Source organism: Toxorhynchites rutilus, chromosome 1 (genome assembly GCF_029784135.1).
Source record: "Toxorhynchites rutilus septentrionalis strain SRP chromosome 1, ASM2978413v1, whole genome shotgun sequence".
In the NCBI taxonomy this organism is placed as follows: domain Eukaryota; kingdom Metazoa; phylum Arthropoda; class Insecta; order Diptera; family Culicidae; genus Toxorhynchites; species Toxorhynchites rutilus.
The window spans coordinates 96,360,419-96,379,609 of record NC_073744.1 but is presented as its reverse complement, the minus strand read 5'-3'; the positions used below and the strand labels follow the sequence as shown (position 1 = coordinate 96,379,609).

The 19,191-nt window shown below is 42.8% G+C and overlaps 1 protein-coding gene across 4 annotated transcripts in view; it reads right to left on the bottom strand.

Moving 5' to 3' along the window:
* Window positions 1–19,191, bottom strand: part of LOC129762440 (GPI inositol-deacylase) — a 241,825-nt gene that overhangs the window by 32,906 nt on the left and 189,728 nt on the right. For 3 of the 4 annotated variants that reach the window (XR_008740625.1, XM_055760674.1, XM_055760676.1), the window contains one exon: window positions 847–969. The exons of the other annotated variant lie outside the window; for it this stretch is intronic. Coding sequence is in view for 2 of the 3 variants with exons in the window: in XM_055760674.1 (XP_055616649.1) it covers window positions 847–969 (123 nt within the window). In the remaining variant the exon portion in view is untranslated. The remainder of the gene's footprint in view (window positions 1–846; window positions 970–19,191) is intronic. 4 annotated transcript variants of the gene reach the window in all.

Here is a 19,191-nt window from a genome sequence, read left to right as displayed (position 1 = left end):
AAGGTGTCCATTAGGTTAACGATACAAGTGAAGAACAAAAGAAATATAGTTTGACAGCTTTACCGCAGTAAAAGGGTTGCGCTTATTTTACCGACATCGAAATTGCCATCTCTCAATATTGATGTATATGCAATATTGAAACGCGAGCGAACGGTCATTTCTTTTCCGGCAACTGATTTTCGTCCTACATTTTTTTTTTACGAAGCAACTTCATATTTAAGCACGGTATCCAATCCCCATAATTAAAACCTGTAAACGCTTCCAATACTTCTTTCAAAAGGCGAAAAAAAGAGAAGGAGCCCATCAATCGAAATGGTTGAGCAGGTTGGAGAACTGCAGTTATGGACCGGGTTTATTGGCGTGTGTGAATAAGATCAAATCTCTTCATGAGATGTAACATCATTCTAAATAAATAAATAAATACAATCATCTAATGGTTAACAATGGAGCTGTCCATTAATGGTCAAACTACTTGTTTGCATCAGAAATCAAATTTTCGTTTCACTTTATATGGACGTTGAAATAAGATTGTGTACGCGGGCAACGAGATTCGTGTCAGGGTGGAGTAGTATTGGTGGATTGAAGTCAGGTTGAATGAAATGGCAAATCTGTACTCATTCGTCGCATCAATTAGAATAACCATTTACTGGAATAGTTCATCAGTCAGCCTCGCCCTTAACAGCTTCGGCGAATGCCTATCTATTATCTAGTGTCTGATTCGTCATCTAACAACCACATTTAGTGTTTTTTCCGGTTTTTTTTAATTGCAATATGATTTTTTTCACATTACTAATCACTTAGAAAAAGGACTAATTTGAAATATTCTTTCCATAAATTTTTACTTACCTTATCTTATAGCGACAATCCGGGCTCAAGTGTAGTGTAACATGGATGGGATTGGCGGACGAGTTGTAGCCACTCGGTATGTTCACAGGTGTAAGTCCATAAATTGTGGAACGATTCTTATTGCTGTAATTGGTTGATTAATAGTTATAATTCGCTTGAATTGTGTTAACATTTTTGCTTAATTCTTTGGTTGGTAAAATGGGAGACCGATTACTCGCGGAGGATTCGAGCTTAACACGAGGATCTATCGGTGCTCCCGTGGTCGAGTGGTTAGCGTCCCACATTGTCATTCCTGGGTGTTCTCGGGGGTCGGGGGATTTTTCGTCAAAGAATTTTCTTCCGGCTTGCATTGTGGTCACGCGTATTCTAGAACTTGCCATTCCACAATACATTCAAGGCGTTTTATCCAGCATAGAAATCTCGACTAAGTACTACTATTAAAAATGACGCAAGTAATACCTACGTTGAGAAGGCCACAGTTCCACTGAGAACGTTAGTGCCATCCAAGAAGAAGACGGGGATCTATATTCTTCAAGAGAGTATAAGGAGATTGGGCATTACAGACAATAACACACAAAGATCGATAACTTCAAAAAATAGATTTGGTAACTTGATAATCCAGTATTAACCTAGTCAACACATCTTTTACAGGCACATTGGAGTATTTTCCGATTTTGTTTATCTAAATTTGATTTTTGATTTAACGACAAGATATACAAACCACATAACCTGCTCGATGAAAAGTATGAAAGAGTAGCGCGACCATCAGGGGTTGGTCATGAGTCGAGAGAAGGTGCAAATAAAGTCACGACTCCAGTCCAGACCTTTGGATCACGGTTTGGGACCAACGCTAGGGTCAATAATGTGAGGGCACCGACTTGATTCATCTTCGTTCCATTTGCGCAGGCACTTTGATGAATTAAAATATATGTTTCACTAATGACGATGTATGTTGGCTTCACAGTCAACACTGATATTGGTAGCGAGCGGACATTGTTTTTTCTCCCGCTGCGAATATTCACTGTTTACACACCGTTTTTCTGTGTTCTATTGTGCGTGGTAACTTTACGAGGCGTCGCGCGGGTCGTGGACGTGAGTTTTCACCACTTTAAACCGTGTGCGAACCGTTTATTCGTCCATTTGTCCGTCGCGAATATTATTGTGTACCGGAGCATCGTGAAGTTTGGTTTGTTTTGTTTTCGTCGAGCCGCTAGCTCTGGTGCGGTGCCGGTCGCAAGTATTTGGACTCTCTTTCTGTAAAATAATTTCGTGAACAATTTGTGTGAACGTATTAAGTGCGATTCACATACAACATACACGTCACGTTCACGTCCCGTCACGTCACGATACGTCAATGATTCTACCATGAAATTCTCATGAAAACATTCACATACACCAGCAACGTAACGACCCGTCAGCATACGTTCAACGAAAACGACCGGCAGGGTTTGTAGAAAAGAATAATTGACGGAGACGGACGGCTCGTTTGGTTTTTGTCTGGGCTTTGTGTCTCGGCTTTTGTTTTGATTTGGTTATACAGTAATTTACATCTACATCGACATTAAGCTAATTGAACAGATCTGTAATGCAACACGTTTAATTAGACATTTTTACCTCTAGTTGGACATTTTTGTAAACATTGAGTTCGGGGCCCAAATTATGGCCCCACATTGAAAGTCGCCACCAGTCGCAGATGTCCAATTACTGGTCAAAACCGACTCCAATGCGACACTGAGTGGTGCCTCAGCATATCGCTTTATAAGTAACTTACTGTATTTTTTATGCCAACATATCTCTTAGCTCCAAATTTCGGAGTGAAAATCAGAATCAGTTGAGAGAATTATTCTATTTATTATTATTATTATTGCATAAGGGTCGGACTACGGGGTTTAAGCATTTAAATAATTGAATTCAATGATTCTCATTGAATTTTTCAAAATTTAGAACAGATTCTAGGCATGCTGATTTGAATTGCAATTTAAAATTGTTGTAGGTGGCGACACCATGAATAAAATTAAATAAATCATTCGTTTCGCATTTGACGTGACGGTGCTGGTGGAAGCATTGACTGCATGTGTGAATTGATGGAGACGTTGACGGAACGTAGACGTTCTTCTCCGTAACGTGCTATGTGAATCGCACATTATTCGTAAAAACGAAAAAGACGGGTGGGTAATGTCGGGGACATAACCGGAGTGACGTAGGGCTATACAAAGGGGACAGCTTTTGTTAAATATATATTTTAAATATATTGTTTTATTTTCTTCTCCTACGTGAATACCTACCTATCTACCTGAAAAATGGATTAGTTTACTGTTTACTCTTAATGAATATGTTGATGGTTCTGAAAAGAACCTTTGGTGTTGTGTTTTTGTTATCACTCGATATTCCCATCTTGTTCGGTTAAACCTTCCTGTTTAGCTATTGCGTTTGCCACTCGCTACAGCTTTCACAGTTGGAAAATTTCTTCCCATCCAGCTTGTGACATATTGTTCAGTAAATTACATTTAATGCGACGTGCCGGAGAAACACTTTGCCACTCACTGAAACTAATTGTTGCCTTGATGAGCGCCGAACCGAAGCTGCTCTGTTCTTGATGCGGGTTTTCTGATTGTCGTGAGCAGCTTTGCAAGCCAACTCGAGCACTCCGACGGCCGAAACTCTATAATTGCCGTTAGGTATACTGGTGCTCCGGCACCAATCCGTTCGGCCTAGTTACCCTTGCGGAGCAATCAGTGAATGCGACCAACAGAGAACTGGAGACCTGCACGGTTCGAGTGAGACTTTGCGAGTTGAGCGATGGCAAAAAAATACATTCATTACGATTTGTTCGCCCGTTGGATTCACATGTAGGCTAAAAAAGGTCCTTTTCAGGATCACAAAATTATCTTCAATCTAAAGAGTTTATTGTTTTGTTATCACTCGATATCCCCATCTTGTTCGGCTAAACCTTTCTGTTTAGCGATTGCATTTGCCACTCGCCACAGCTTTCACAGTTGGAAAATTTCTTCCCATCCAGCTTTGTGACATGTTGTACAGTAAATTACATTCAATGCGACGTGCCGAAGCACCACTCAGTGTCGCATTGGAGGCGATTTTAACCTGTAATTGAACATTTGCGATGACAGTGGTACAGTGTCGACATTCAATGTGGGGTCATAATTTGGATCTCTATGTTTACAAAAATGTCCAACTAAATAAGTCGCGTTACATGTCCGTCCAATTAGCTAAATGTCGAACTAATTGTAAATTACTGTACTTTCAATCTGGAAACAATTTAAGAGTTGGTGAAAATTGAATAATCTTGAAAGTCCCCAACTATCAATAAGCTCAGACTGCCAAATTCACATACTCATCAGATCCTGGCAAACAAATTATGAAAAAATCAATTTGTGTTTTATTATTGTTTTGGATAATGTTTTAGAAAGCATTGAACTGTATTTCCTAAACTCTTTTTTGGAATGTTTAATGGCCCTGAAAAGCGCCGTGTTTTATGGAATGGTTCCAATTTAGAAAACTTTGTATTCGTGGTTTTGAAAAAAACCATTTCGAACGCCCTCGATGCCGCCTTGTTCTGGATTTGCCACCAAAGCAGTTTGTATAAAGAACAAACTTTTTTCTTCTGCTACCTGATGCCGTTTTGCGATTGCGTTTGCCACTCGCCACTCGCTGCAACTGCCTGTTGTCTTGATGTCCACCGAACCGAATGTGTTCTGTTCCGAATGCGGGTTTTTTTATCGTCGCGAGCAGCTTTACCAGCTAACTCTATCACTTCGGCGGCCGAAACTATATAACACCGGCTAGGTGGACTGGTGCACTGGTACTAACGCGCTCGGCCTAGCTACCCTTGCGGGGAACTTCAGATCAACACGGTTCGAGCGGGATTTCGCCTTTCCCTTCACTTTTCCTCCTTTACCATGTCCAGACATGGCTGCTTGGGTTGGTTTGTTGATGTGTTGTGATGCGAACCGATGTGGTGTACGGTTTGAATGAGAATTATCGTTACGGCAGCGGAGCGAGGATTTTTAAGCTGACTGGCTGGCTCGAGAATTACGCATGTGTGGGACTGCGACCAATGTTTCGTTCATTTTTTTCTTTTTCCTTTCCAATCGTGCTTCATTCTATTTCGCTGCTGCTCTGGTTGCCCGTTTTGGTCGGTATGATTTGAGGAGCACAAAATGGACCAATAAAAAATGGGCACGTAGTGCATTTTGACAATGCTTGATATTTCACAATTATTCAATTATTTATCTCAAGAAAAATGAAATGTTATTCGTTATGATAGATGCGTAGATATATTTCCTATCAATTGGTGCAAAAACCTTTGCGATCTATTGAGAAATGCTCGAGTTATAAGCATTCCAAATCTTGCATTTCTTCCTACTTGTTCAGTGCCTAGATTTCCATTTCACCCCCTATATCTTCCGGTTAGACGTAGTCCTACGTCAAAAGTAACGAGCCTTGCGTGGACTTAGAAGTCGCGCCGATCGTTGCGTGTGAGTCGGGCTTCCCCCCTCTTTTGTACGTGGACCATTTTATAAAGTGGTATATATAGTGGTTTAACAGTTGCTGGGGCGTCGCAATGCCGAATGTAGCCAGCCCCGCGCCCAGTGCGTGGGGCCCTGAAGATGGTGGTAACCACCGGAACATCGGAGGAAGCTATACAGGAGTGAAGTTGATCATATGGACCCAAATGGAAACCACGGTGAGTTGGAGGATCTTCGTCTATGTTACGCCGTGTGTTTCTTGACATTGAATTGAAACACAAACTAACGATTACAACTACATTTAATAACAGATTAAAAAGAACAACAGTGTTACATAAAACATCATAACAAAAATAATTATCCCTTCTATTTTTATTCCTCTTGTTGACATCGGAGCGCTCACAGCTAGAACTGTCAGGTCGAGCCACAGGTTATCAGCATAGGTGCCAGTCGATCTGTTGTCTACAACATCTCCCTCTTCAATAGAGATGGTACGGGTCAAACCACTGCGGGGGTCTTCGGATCCTTGAAGACCGCCGAGGTAGAGGTACCATCGGTTGAGCCTCAATCGCCGATTCATAATCGTTGGATTCCGTTGATGATGTCGACGGTGAGGACAAAGGTGCAGGACTTGACTCCAATGGAGGCGACATATCATGCCGCGGAGTTGAAGAAACACGCCCCGCCGGTATATTTTGCAGCGTTCGATCGGAACTCAAGAGTCCCGTTGCAGAACTTGAATGCTGTGTTGAAACATGCTGCAATACAGTCGATTCAGGTGTCGGTTTTGCTGGTTCTTTCATATTCCATGCTTCCAGCAACACGTTCAGTGGTAGAGACTGCTCTGGAAGGGAATCTGACCGCTTCGTTGACAGTGGGTCTACGGTTCGGCTACGCAGTTGATTGAGGTGGGAGCGCAGCATATTTCTATGTTCTACCCAAACGTTGTACATCACCTGTCCAATTCGTTCGATGATGATGCCTGGAACCCATTTCCAGCGGTTCTTCGAAAAAACTTTCGCATACACCGTATCGTTCTTCTTGAAGCCTTTCTGATTACTCACTAGCTGATCTGGAACTTGAACAACTGGAGGACGAAGTAGATCCAAACACGTCCGGATTTTACGACCGAACATTATCTCAGACGGTGATTTGTCCTCCGGTAAAGAACAATTCGGCGTGCTGCGATAGGTGAGCAGAAAAACGTCTAAAGCTTCTGCGATTGTGCCTCTCCCCTCTCGAATCTTCTTTATGGCTCGTTTGAATGTGTCAACAAATCTCTCCGCTTGCCCATTTGATTGAGGATGGAACGGAGCTGTCGTGAGGTGTTCGATGCCATTCGTTGTGCAAAAATTGGAGAAATCGGCACTTGTGAACTGTGTTCCGTTGTCGGTAACCAGTGTTTCTGGCATTCCAAGGCGAGCAAAAAGGCCCCGGAGAATGCCAATCGTTGCAGCAGAAGTAATGCGACCAGTTTTTATAATTTCTGGCCACTTAGAAAATGCGTCTATGGCAAGGAGGTAATAATCTCCTTCGATTGGTCCTGCGTAGTCTACGTGAATCCGCTGCCAGGGTTTTGATGTTTTCGGCCACGGAACCGGAGTACTATGTGGAGCTGATTTGGCTACGGATGCGCAGTGTTGACATGCTTTCACGTATCCAACTATGTCACTATCCAAGGCGGGCCAATAGACGTAGCTACGCGCAATGGCCTTCATCCTCTGCATGCCTGGATGACCTTGGTGTAGCTGAGCAAGACACCGCTTCCGGTGTTGCGATGGAATCACAAGCCTGTCCGCAAAAAGAATGCAGCCATCCACTACTGTGAGCGAATCCTGCCTGTCCTGAAAACGCTTGAGTTCGGGATCGTCAAGCTTCGCATTTGGCCAACCGTTCGTCAAATATCGGCAAACTTTGCGAAGCGTTGCGTCTGCTTGAGTGCTCTGAGCCACAACGTTGAAACTGAGAGGCAACGCACTGATTGAATCCAATGCTACTGACTTCACATCTTCCTCAATTATGACACTGGCAATGACGTAGTCCTCTTCAGATTTGTGGTGTTGGGCTATCAATCGAGAGAGAACATCTGCATTCCCGAACTTGGCTGTTGGAACGTATTCGATCTCAAAATCGTAGAGAAGTAATGTGAGCGCAAAACGTTGTAACCGGTTGGCCGTATAAACCGGAATCCCCTTTTTCGAACCAAAAATTCTTAGCAACGGGGCATGGTCAGTCTGCAGACGAAAATGTCTCCCGAAGATCATCTTATGAAATTTCGTTACTGCGAAAATGATTGCCAGACCCTCTCGATCTGGTTGGCTGTAGTTGCGCTCTGCTTTAGTCAGCGCCCTAGAAGCGTGCTGAATCGCTTTGATAGAGCCGTCGGGGAACCTGTGACTGATGGTGGCTCCTAGACCAACGGATGAAGCATCAGCAGAAACGATTATCTCTTTCCTCGGATCATAGTGTGTGAGTAAAACGTTTGATGAAAGGAAGGCTTTGAATTGATCGAATGCAGCTTGACATTCTGGTGTCCAGAGAAATTTTGTTTCTGTCTTAAGAAGATTATCTAGGAGATATCGCAACTTCCGCATGTTCGGGACAAACTTCCCATAATAATTTATTACCCCCAGAAAAGAGCGCACACCAGAAACGTCTATGGGTGGTTTCAGCTTGACAATAGCTTCGATTTTGGCAGGATCTGGTTGTAACCCACTGGAATCGATGATAAGACCGAGATACCGGATTTGATTCCGGCCAAACGAACACTTCTCGGCCTTGATAGTGAACCCAAACTCGTGAATTCGCTGCAAAACAGCTTTCAAATTGCGGTTAAGTTCCTGCTCGTTCTGACCACCTACTACTACGTCATCGAGGTAGCCAGAACAACACCAAGTCCAGCTAGCATGCCATCTACGCGATGTGTGTTGATGGTAAGAAAATTTCGAAATTCTTCGTCGACTTCCACTTGTAAAAATGCATCGGAAAGATCTATTTGACTGAAGACTCTACAGTTAGCCAGTTTCGAAAAAATGTCTTCAGGTAAAGGGAGAGGATACTGGTGAGACTGGAGAGCGGCATTGAGTCCCGTAGAGTAGTCACCACAAATGCGAACTGTACCATTCGCTTTACGGACGAGGACGATTGGAGCAGCGCATTCCGAATAATCTACCGGTGTTATAACCTTCAGAAAGAAGACCGAAACTTCCCAAGTTGGAATGAAACCTCGTATCGAACGTGCTGAGAATAGACCGAAGCAAGTACCTCCTGGTTTAAGCGGTTCTTCTACGCACCAGGGGTCCTCAGCACTTCCCGGAGCAGAGCCCAACACGTCTGTTCCTTTTTCGCGGTCGAGGCAACAGCCACAATCTGGCTTGCTTGCGCTTTCTGACCTGGTGGACAATATTTTAAATGCTTTAAATATAAATGACCCTCTTAAAAGCATAGTATTATGTTTGCTTCCGATTGTGAGAACATTTTTGAAAGAAAAATGTGGTTTTTTAGCAGCGTTCATTTCCCTCGATGCCTGATTCAGTGCAAGAGGTCAAGGATTTGACCACTGTAATACAGTGGAATTGCAGAAGCATCATCCCTAAACTAGATCAATTTAAATTTTTAATTCATAGTTCTAACTGTGATGTGTTTTCCCTCTGTGAAACATGGCTTTCTTCAGCCGACGAACTGAATTTCCACGATTTCAACATTATTCGCCTCGATCGAAATGACTCGTTTGGTGGCGTACTATTGGGGATCAAAAAATGCCACTCCTTCTATAGAGTCACTCTCCCATCGATGACAGGCATTGAAGTTGTCGCTTGCCAGACATAAATCAATGGCAAAGACCTCTGCATTGCCTCGATATATATTCCTCCAAGAACTATGGTTGGCCGCCATCAGTTTTTTGATATCATCGAGGCACTGCCGGAGCCGCGGCTAATCTTAGGTGACCTCAACTCCCATGGAACAGCATGGGGTTCACTCTACGATGACAACCGTGCCACTTTGATTTATGATCTGTGTGACAACTTCAAATTGACAGTTTTGAATACTGGGGAAGCAACTAGAATAGCCAACCCTCCTGCACGGGCAAGCATGCTAGACATATCACTTTGCTCTTCTTCGTTATCCCTGGATTGCACGTGGAAGGTAATCCAAGATCCCCACGGTAGTGACCACCTGCCAATAATTTTATCGATCGCCAATGAATCAGGTTCTCGTGAGTCAGTCGATATTGCGTATGACCTCACGAAAAATATTGACTGGAGAAAATTTGCAGAAATAATATCTGAAGCACTTGTTTCAATGCATGAACTTCCTCCACTCGAAGAGTATAATTTTATATCGAGTTTGATTTACGAAAGCGCACTTCAAGCTCAAAAGAAACTTGTTCCTGCTACCACTTTACGACGTCGTCCTCCATCACTTTGGTGGGACAAGGAGTGTTCAAAGGTCTACCTTGAAAAATCATCCGCTTTCAAAAAATTCCGGAAAACTGGACTAGTGGAATGGTTTCGAAAGCACCAAGCTCTAGAAGCCAAACTAAAAGGTCTGATTAAAGCAAAAAAGCGTGGATATTGACGAAAGTTCGTCAATGGTTTGTCAAGGGAGACCGCTATGAGCACTCTTTGGAATACGGCTAGGAGAATGCGTGGCTGGAACCATACAAATGAAAGTGAGGAATACTCTGACCGTTGGATTTTCAAATTTGCAAGAAAGGTTTGTCCCGATTCCGTTCCTGCACAAAGCGTCGTACGCGACATTCCACTCCAATGCGACTATGAGAATTTTTCGATGGTGGAATTCTCAATTGCCCTCCTCTCATGTAACAATTCAGCTCCGGGGTCGGACAAGATTAAATTCAACTTGTTGATGAATCATCCCGACTTGGCAAAACAGCGTTTGCTGAACTTGTTCAACAAGTTTCTGGAGCTGAATATTGTCCCGCATGACTGGAGACAAGTGAGAGTGATAGCCATACGGAAACCCAACAAGCCGGCTAGCGATCACAACTCGTATAGGCCGATTGCAATGTTATCCTGTATTCGTAAATTGTTAGAGAAAATGATTCTACTTCGTTTGGACAAGTGGGTCGAAACGAACAATTTGCTGTCAAATACGCAGTTTGGCTTCCGCCGAGGTAAAGGGACAAATGATTGTCTCGCGCTGCTATCTTCTGAAATCCAAATCGCATTTGCTCGCAAAGAACAAATGGCTTCCGTTTTTCTCGATATCAAAGGGGCATTTGATTCAGTTTCCATGGAAATTCTCTCAGATAAACTTCATAATCGTGGACTTTCACCAATTCTGAATAATTTCCTGTACAATTTACTGTCAGAAAAGCACATGTTTTTCAATCATGGCAGCTTGAAATCTTCTCGATACAGTTTTATGGGCCTACCACAAGGCTCCTGCCTAAGCCCCCTCTTGTACAGTTTTTACGTCAATGATATAGATGATTGTCTAACTAGAGACTGCACGCTGAGACAACTTGCAGACGATGGAGTTATTTCCATCACGGGTACTAATCCCGCCGTTCTGCAAAAATCCTTGCAAGATACCCTGAACAATCTGTTCACGTGGGCTCTCAAGCTGGGTATCGAATTCTCTACGGAGAAAACCGAAATGGTCGTTTTTTCTAGGAAGCACGAACCCGCCCAATTCCAGCTTCACCTATCCGGCAAAACGATCAAGCACTCGATGTTTTTCAAATACCTTGGAGTATATTTTGACTCTAAATGTACCTGGGGAATACACATTGCGTATTTGAAACAGAAATGCCAGCAAAGAATCAATTTTCTCCAAACAATAACCGGAACATGGTGGGGTGCCCATCCAGGAGACCTCATTCAGTTATACAAAACAACGATATTATCAGTGTTAGAATATGGCAGTTTTTGCTTCCGATCAGCTGCCAGGATTCATATTCTCAAGCTGGAGAGAATACAATATCGTTGCTTGCGTATAGCCATGGGGTGTTTGCATTCGACACATACGATGAGTCTCGAAGTTTTGGCAGGAGTACCCCCGCTTACTCTTCGGTTCACAGAATTATCCTCCAGATTTCTCATCCGTTGCAAGATCATGAATCCATTGGTGATTGATAACTTCGAAAATCTACTCCAACTGACTCCTCAGTCAAGTTTTATGTCTTTATACCATGAGTACCTTACCCACGACGTGCACCCTTCACCAGGCATCTCCAACCAAGTTTGCTTCCCATACTTCTGCAATTCCTCTGTCATTTTTTATCTGTCCATGCGACAAAAAATCCATGGAATCCCCGATCACCTACGCTCCGATTCTATTCCGCCGATATTTTCGGCAGAATATGGGAAAGTTAGATCTGATAAAATGTCCACTGGCTTTGGCATCTTCAATGAAAATTCCAGTGCCTCTTTCAAACTCAAAGATCCTTGTTCCGTGTATGTTGCTGAACTGGGTGCGATATACTACGCACTGGGGATCATTGAAACATTGCCCATCGACCACTATTTTATTTTTTCAGACAGTCTCAGCTCATTAGAGGCAATCCGCTCAATGAAGGTTGATAAACGCTCATCTTATTTCCTAACAAGAATAAGACAACTATTGAGTGTTTTGGTCGAAAAATTATTCAAGATTACCTTAGCATGGGTTCCCTCCCATTGCTCGATTCCGGGGAATGAGAAAGCGGACTCGCTAGCTAAGGTGGGCGCTTTAGAAGGCACTCCTTTTGAAAGGCAAATTGCTTATAATGAATTTTTCCACATTCCTCGTCAGTATATGCTCGTAAGTTGGCAGCGCATGTGGAGTAGAGATGAGTTCGGTCGTTGGTTACACACGATTATCCCTAAGGTCTCGACGAGGGCATGGTTCAAGGGATTGAATATAGGTCGTGATTTCATTCGCGTGATATCTCGGCTTATGTCCAATCACTACAACCTAAACGCGCATCTCTATCGCATTGGGCTCGCAGCAAACAATCTTTGTGATTGTGGCGATGGCTACCACGACATCGAGCATGTTGTCTGGTCGTGTATCCGGTTCCATGCTGCTCGCTCTCAGCTCTCTAGAGCACTAAGAGCACAAGGCAGACAATCGGATATCCCCGTCCGGGATATCTTAGGTAGCCGTGATCCTGATCTTCTGCTTCATCTATACCTGTTCCTCAGAAACGCCGATGTCAACGTTTAATGATGTTTCCTTCGTTGTGTCCCCGTTTCATATCCCTCCTATCCGATCGATAAACTTTTACTTAGTCGCGGCAATACATACACACACTCTTTACAGACACACGGGCAAAAGGTTGTGCAGTCCACTGATCATTCAACAAGAGCCAAAGGTTGTACCGATCATGACAACTCTACACGAACTGATGATTGCGCCGGCTAGTGACCATTCTATCCTGGATTCCTCGAGTCGAGAAAGACGCACCACGCTAGATATGAGGTACAGACTAGGGGGGTGTTGCTGATTAATGGTCAGCTGCAGCCCAATAGGAAGTATCCCGTGTCGGGCACACGTACAGAGCATTGGAGACAGCAACATCCCAATTACGAAAACACTTGTAATACTAACCTCGAGCCAACCGCGAGTAATCGGTTACATATTACTAACATAGATAATAAGAAAAATTGTATTGAACTCCCGGCCCCGTGAGGCTAACGCCATATGAGCCTTTATAAAAATATATATTTTGGGAAAAAAAAAATAACCTTCAACTGCTCCAACCGATCTAGTTCACAATCTACAGCATCGTACATGGCATATGCGACCGGACGTTTTGGACGGAAAACAGGCTTGCAATTTTCTTTCAGTTCCAATTTCACTTTAGTCTTCGTACATAAACCCAGCTTGTCGCTGAAAACGCTCGGAAACTCAGACTCGAACGAAGAACCAAAATTAGACGAACTCGAAACATGGTTGCAGAAAGCGTCCATCGGAACTGACCATAGTCCGAAACTGTCTACCACATCAGACCCAAGGAGTCGTAGCTGCTTCTCAGAAACACGGATGAGCTGTCGGTGGGTTCTCCCACCAATCGTAACATCACAACTGAATTCACCTTCAAATGGTAATGCACTGCCAGAAGCAGACTTCGCCTCTACCGTTGCTGGATCCAGGACATGACTACCAATCTTTCGCCAAAGCTGCTTGCTGATGATGGTGATATCGGAGGCAGTATCAAGCTGCAGACGCACTTGAACCCCACCAAGTAAAACGGGAACGAATCTCCTTCGCTTTTGTACAGAACACTCGTTCACCTTCACCACCCTGCTTGCCACATTCAGCTTCTTACGCCTTCGCATACTCCCCCGTGCCTTCTTCGCGCTGTTGCAGTATCCTTCACGGTGTCCAAACTGCCCACAATCAGAGCATTTGTGGCTTTTGAAGCCGCAATCACACGCGAAATGAAACGCGCCGCAAAACCAACAAGGAGTTTGTGGTTTCTCTTTACTCCCACTCGCTGGCTTCGGTATAGATTGCTCTCGACGTACGAACTGTTTCCTGCGATACTGGTGTCTGATCGTATTCACTTGTGTGGGTTGCGACTCAATCATAGCATTGTCATGCTTCAAATTGAGGAGACGCTGACATTCATCAGAAATTATCTCCAGCGTGACATCAGAATGCTCTTCAATTTTAGACAGAAGACGCATTCGAATATGAACATCACTCTCTGCTCGCGATCCGCAGACGAACATAAGGCACTTGAATTGGTCCTCCGTCAGTTTACCCAATTCGAACTCGACGCAATGTTTATTCACACGACAGGCAAAGGTGATGAAATCTTCTGTCGGATTCTTGCTAATCTGCAAGCATTTGTAGCGCCTGCTCACTACCGACTCTTTGCAACCAAACAGCATTTTCAACTTCTCTATCGTTTGACTGAAAGAGAAATCTTTTGGTAGTTTGGGCAGAATGAGACTGACGTACCTATCATGTTCTGAAACACCAAGCTTCCGCATCAAAAGCCGCTCTTTTGCGTCATCATCCAGTCGTAAAGCATCTTTCTCAAACAGATCGTCGTATCGGGTGTACCATGCAGCAAATGTTATGTTGTTCTCGACATCGTAGCGAAAATCCTTGATGTTATTCGCCAACGAGTCGAGAATGTGCTCTGGATTCGGCGGTACTTGCACCTTGATTGACGATACGACGTTCTGCATGAATACTTGCTGTTGTTCTTCAATCTGTTGTTGCCGTTGCAGGATTTGATTCATCATCTGCTGCTGCTGCAAGTGCTGTTGTTGGAACATCTGCATCACTTGCAACAGTAATCCTTCTGTCGTGAGAGGAACTTGTTGTTGAATAGGCCGAGGGGGAGACGCAAACAGTTGCCCGGATGCTGATGCGGGTGTTGAAATGAACTGTTGCTGCTGCTGCTGCTGCTGTGTACGAAACTGCTGCTGCTCGACGTCACGCATACTGTCCTCGTTCTCCATTCTTTTTCGTTTCTTCCGCGCGGGTGGCGAAATGTTGTTTACAAAAATATCACGAAATCACGAAACGAAAACAACAATTTAAAATTCTCGTCGCCACTGTTACGCCGTGTGTTTCTTGACATTGAATTGAAACACAAACTAACGATTACAACTACATTTAATAACAGATTAAAAAGAACAACAGTGTTACATAAAACATCATAACAAAAATAATTATCCCTTCTATTTTTATTCCTCTTGTTGACATCGGAGCGCTCACAGCTAGAACTGTCAGGTCGAGCCACAGGCAGGGGTTAGACATCAATTGAATATAGGCTACCCAAAGTCAAAATCAATATGGCGTCATTTGTTTACCAACATACCATTTGCGAGGATTGAAATCGTTGAAATCACGGAAATTGCGCTGCTTTATTTCTAACTGCTAAAGCGATTTTTATATTTCGGTTTCACATGGAGGTGTTCAGATTCAACATGGAGTTTAAAGTTAGCCACTATTTAACTATATAACCGGACCGTGTTTTTTTTTTTATCCCATTTATTTATTTAAGGCTCATTAGCATTTTAGCTGTAACAGAGCCGAATTTTAATCGTGTACATGTCACATGGTTATCATATATCTATAATTAGCACATTACACAGTTGCCATTTTTCGGCGCTAGAGTCCCTTCTATACCATCGCATATGATACATATTTACACAGTAGCCATTTAGGCGTAAGAGTTTTTCCTTCTGTTCATACATTATCCAGTTAGACCGGACAGCGGAGACAGTTGTTTGATCATTGTTGAGTTATTTATAGAACAGCAGTCCGATGTGTCTTGCAGAGCAGAGCAGTTGCATGGATGAATCGATCTTATTTCGACCGTGGATCGATCTCCATCGCTGATGATTGTTGCGTGGACGTAGTTATTCTGTAACAACACAAAGATGGTCAATGAGGGTCCTGAGTTTTGAACTCACGATCGATCGCTTACTAAGCGAACGCGCAACCAATGTGGCTACGGAGACCCCCTTGCCGGACCGTGTTGTAAACAACAGTAATCGTCAGAACCAAAATGTCAGTAAACCGCAGCAATATTGGGTACATTGGCAATATGAGGGATTTGACGTTTTAGTCGTACCCCTGGCCACAGGTTATCAGCATAGTTGCCAGTCGATCTGTTGTCTACAACACTCTAACTGGTGTGGATGCTGATGGAAACGAAAAAGCTCACCCTTTCTCATCAGAAAATCCATTGAGGATTGTGCGGGGGTTATTGTTTGAGCGTTCCCGGAAGGAAATGGCGCTACTTATGCTTTAAACGTCCGGAAAATTAAACAGGTTGAGTCTCTGCTGTTAACAGAATTATGTGACAAAACAAAATTAAGAATTACTTACCACAAATTCTTAAACCATTCGAAGTGTGTCGTTAGTTGCAGGCAGAACATTAATATGTCGGAGAAGGATATTGTGGAATGCCTCAAGGATCAGAAATTTATAGCGGCAAGAAGATTAAAGCGACGAACCGGTACTGACATTTTCGAAAATATACCATCGTTGTTTCTGACTGTAGACGGTACTTATTCGTCAGAAAACATTAACTTCGGGTATCTACGGGTAAGAACGAGGCCGTTTTATCCCGCACCCATGCAGTGCGATTGACCTAGTTATAAAAGCTATCGATAGCAACAATTTTCTGTGCCGCAATGTGCAACGCAGAAATATTAGTGAACTGAAAGTGCAGTACAATACAATTGACGATTATCCCAAATTTTGAACGCGTTAAAGAAGGAACAAACTCTCTATTACACCTACCGCTTAAAAGCTTGGAAAAGTCTATCTATGGTACTGAAAGGCATAGAACAGGGTTTCACCCTATGACATTAAAAACGTTCTAATCGAAAACGGTTTTGAAGTGGCTTCGGTTACTAATATGTTGAACTGATTAAAAAAAACCACAGCCATTCTATAGAGTAGAACTAGAGCCATCAACAAGGAAATTGAAACCGGGTGAAGTGCATCCAATTTATAAAGTCACCCTACTTTTAAATCGTGTAGTGATGTTTGAAGAGCCGCACAAACGGACTGGCCCTGTGCAGTGTCACAACTGCCAAGAATACGGGCATACTAAAGGGTATTGCAACCTTCCAACAGTCTGCGTAGTCTGCAGTGGTATTCAAGAGACAAAAAAATGCCCAGTCTCAAGAACAACAACAGAAGCAAAAAATGCAGCAACTGCCGTGGCAACCACACTGCAAACTACAGGGGGTACCCTGTATACACAACATTAAAGAAAAAACCGCAAGAATCGACAAAAAGCTGCAACTAGCAACAGCAACTAAACGAATTCGATCGAAGCTTCTGGACTTATCATCTGATCATTCACCAATATTCCTGGAATACTCCATTTTTCAACGAACTGGACAAAATATAAGACATATATCTCCTCTAACATTCTCGATCTACCTCTGGATAACGAACATCATATCGAGGACGCGGTTAACCAGCTTAGTGTACTCATGAAGAATGCTGCGAAGATAGCCCCACCTATGAAGACCCAGAAACACAAAAAAAATATTACTGCATCCCATATAAAAGCGGCAGTTGCAGAAAAGCGACGACTAAGACGTATCTGGCAAAACAAACGATCACCAGAATCTAAAAACCAATTTAATATGGCACAACGTAAATTACGAAAGCTATTATAAGACGAGAAAGATTAAGTATTCCATAATTACTTAACCGAATTGCCGCCAAATCAAGCTACTAATTACTCACTATGGAAGGCGACTAAGCATCTAAAACGACCACAGTTACAGGTCCCGCCGTTTAGAATGCCCTCTGGTAATTGGGCCAGAAGTGACGATGAAAAAGCAGCAACTTTTGCAAACCATCTTCAAAAAGTTTTCACTCCGAATCAATCGGAAATCAAATCAGAAAACGCTCGAATTTGCTGGTGCTACAAAACGAAACAAAATGAAAATCAAACATCGGCTGGTGAGACATGTTATCAAAAATCATATCAATGTGAAAAAGTCACCCGGTATCGACCACATCAACGGAAATACGATATGAGGAACTCCTAACCTAGCAATTAAACATATCATGAGAATTTTCTACGCAATGACCCATATAGGATATTTCCCACGAGCATGGAAAATTTCGACCATCATTATGATTCCTAAGCCAGGTAAAGACGCACAGAAAGTGAAATCTTATAGACCTATCAGCATCCTCCAAATCTTCTCAAAGGTGTTCGAAAAAATTCTCCTAATAAAATCTCGGGCGCACTAATTCGGATTCCGAGCAAAACATGGCACTTTTGAACAAGTGCACCGATTGATAGAAGAAATTAATAAAGTATATGAAGGCCGCGCACTTTCTTGATGTAGCTCAAGCATTCGATAAAGTCTGGCATGAAGGACTGCTCTATAACACTAAAAATATGCTACCACAAGTACATAAAATTATGCATTCTTACCTACTGGGAAGAAAATTTCATGTTCGGTATAACCAAACACTATCGCGGAGCGAGAAATTTATTCTGGCGTTCCTCAGGGCAGTCTTCTTGGAACAATTCTCTATCTCATCTACACAGCTGATCTCCCGACCGCGCGGAACTTAATGACTACAACATTCGCAGTTGACACATCTATTCTCAACAGTCACAAAAACAGAAAGATTGTTTCACGGGATCTCCAGGAACACACAACGGTCGTGGAAAAGTGGCTTCAAAAATGGAGAATTAAAGTAAATGAAACAAAATGTGTCCACGTTACGTTCACGCTTAATCGGAACACATGCCCACAAATCAAGTTCAATGGATCTGTAGTACCTCAATCGACTGAAATTAAATATTTCGGTGTACACCTAGACCGCCGTCTAACCTGGAAGAAACACATAGAAGCAAAGAAAACGCAATTGCGAGCAAACCAAATACATTGGCTAATCGGGAGGAAGTCGAAATTAAAACTAGAGTTCAAACTACTTCTATACAAATTCATGCTGAAGCCTATTTGGCATTATGGCTGTCAACTTTGGCAAACGGCTTCAGCAAGTAATGTCGAAATCATCGAAAGAGTACAAAATAAGCTGCTAAGACAAATTACTTGCGCCCCTTGGTACATCCGCAATAGTGTCATACATCGAGACTTAGGCAGCCCATTCTTCTGCAATTCCTCTGTCATTTTTGACGTAGGACTACGTCTAACCGGAAGATATAGGGAGTGAAATGGAAATCCAGGCGCTGAACAAGTAGGAAAAAATGCAAGATTTGGAACGCGTATAACTCGAGCATTTCTCAATAGATCGCAAAGGTTTTTGCATCAATTGATAGGAAATATATCTACGCATCTATCATAACGAATAATATTTCATTTTTCTTGAGATAAATAATTGAATAATTGTGAAATATCAAGCATTGTCAAAATGCACTATGTGCCCATTTTTGATT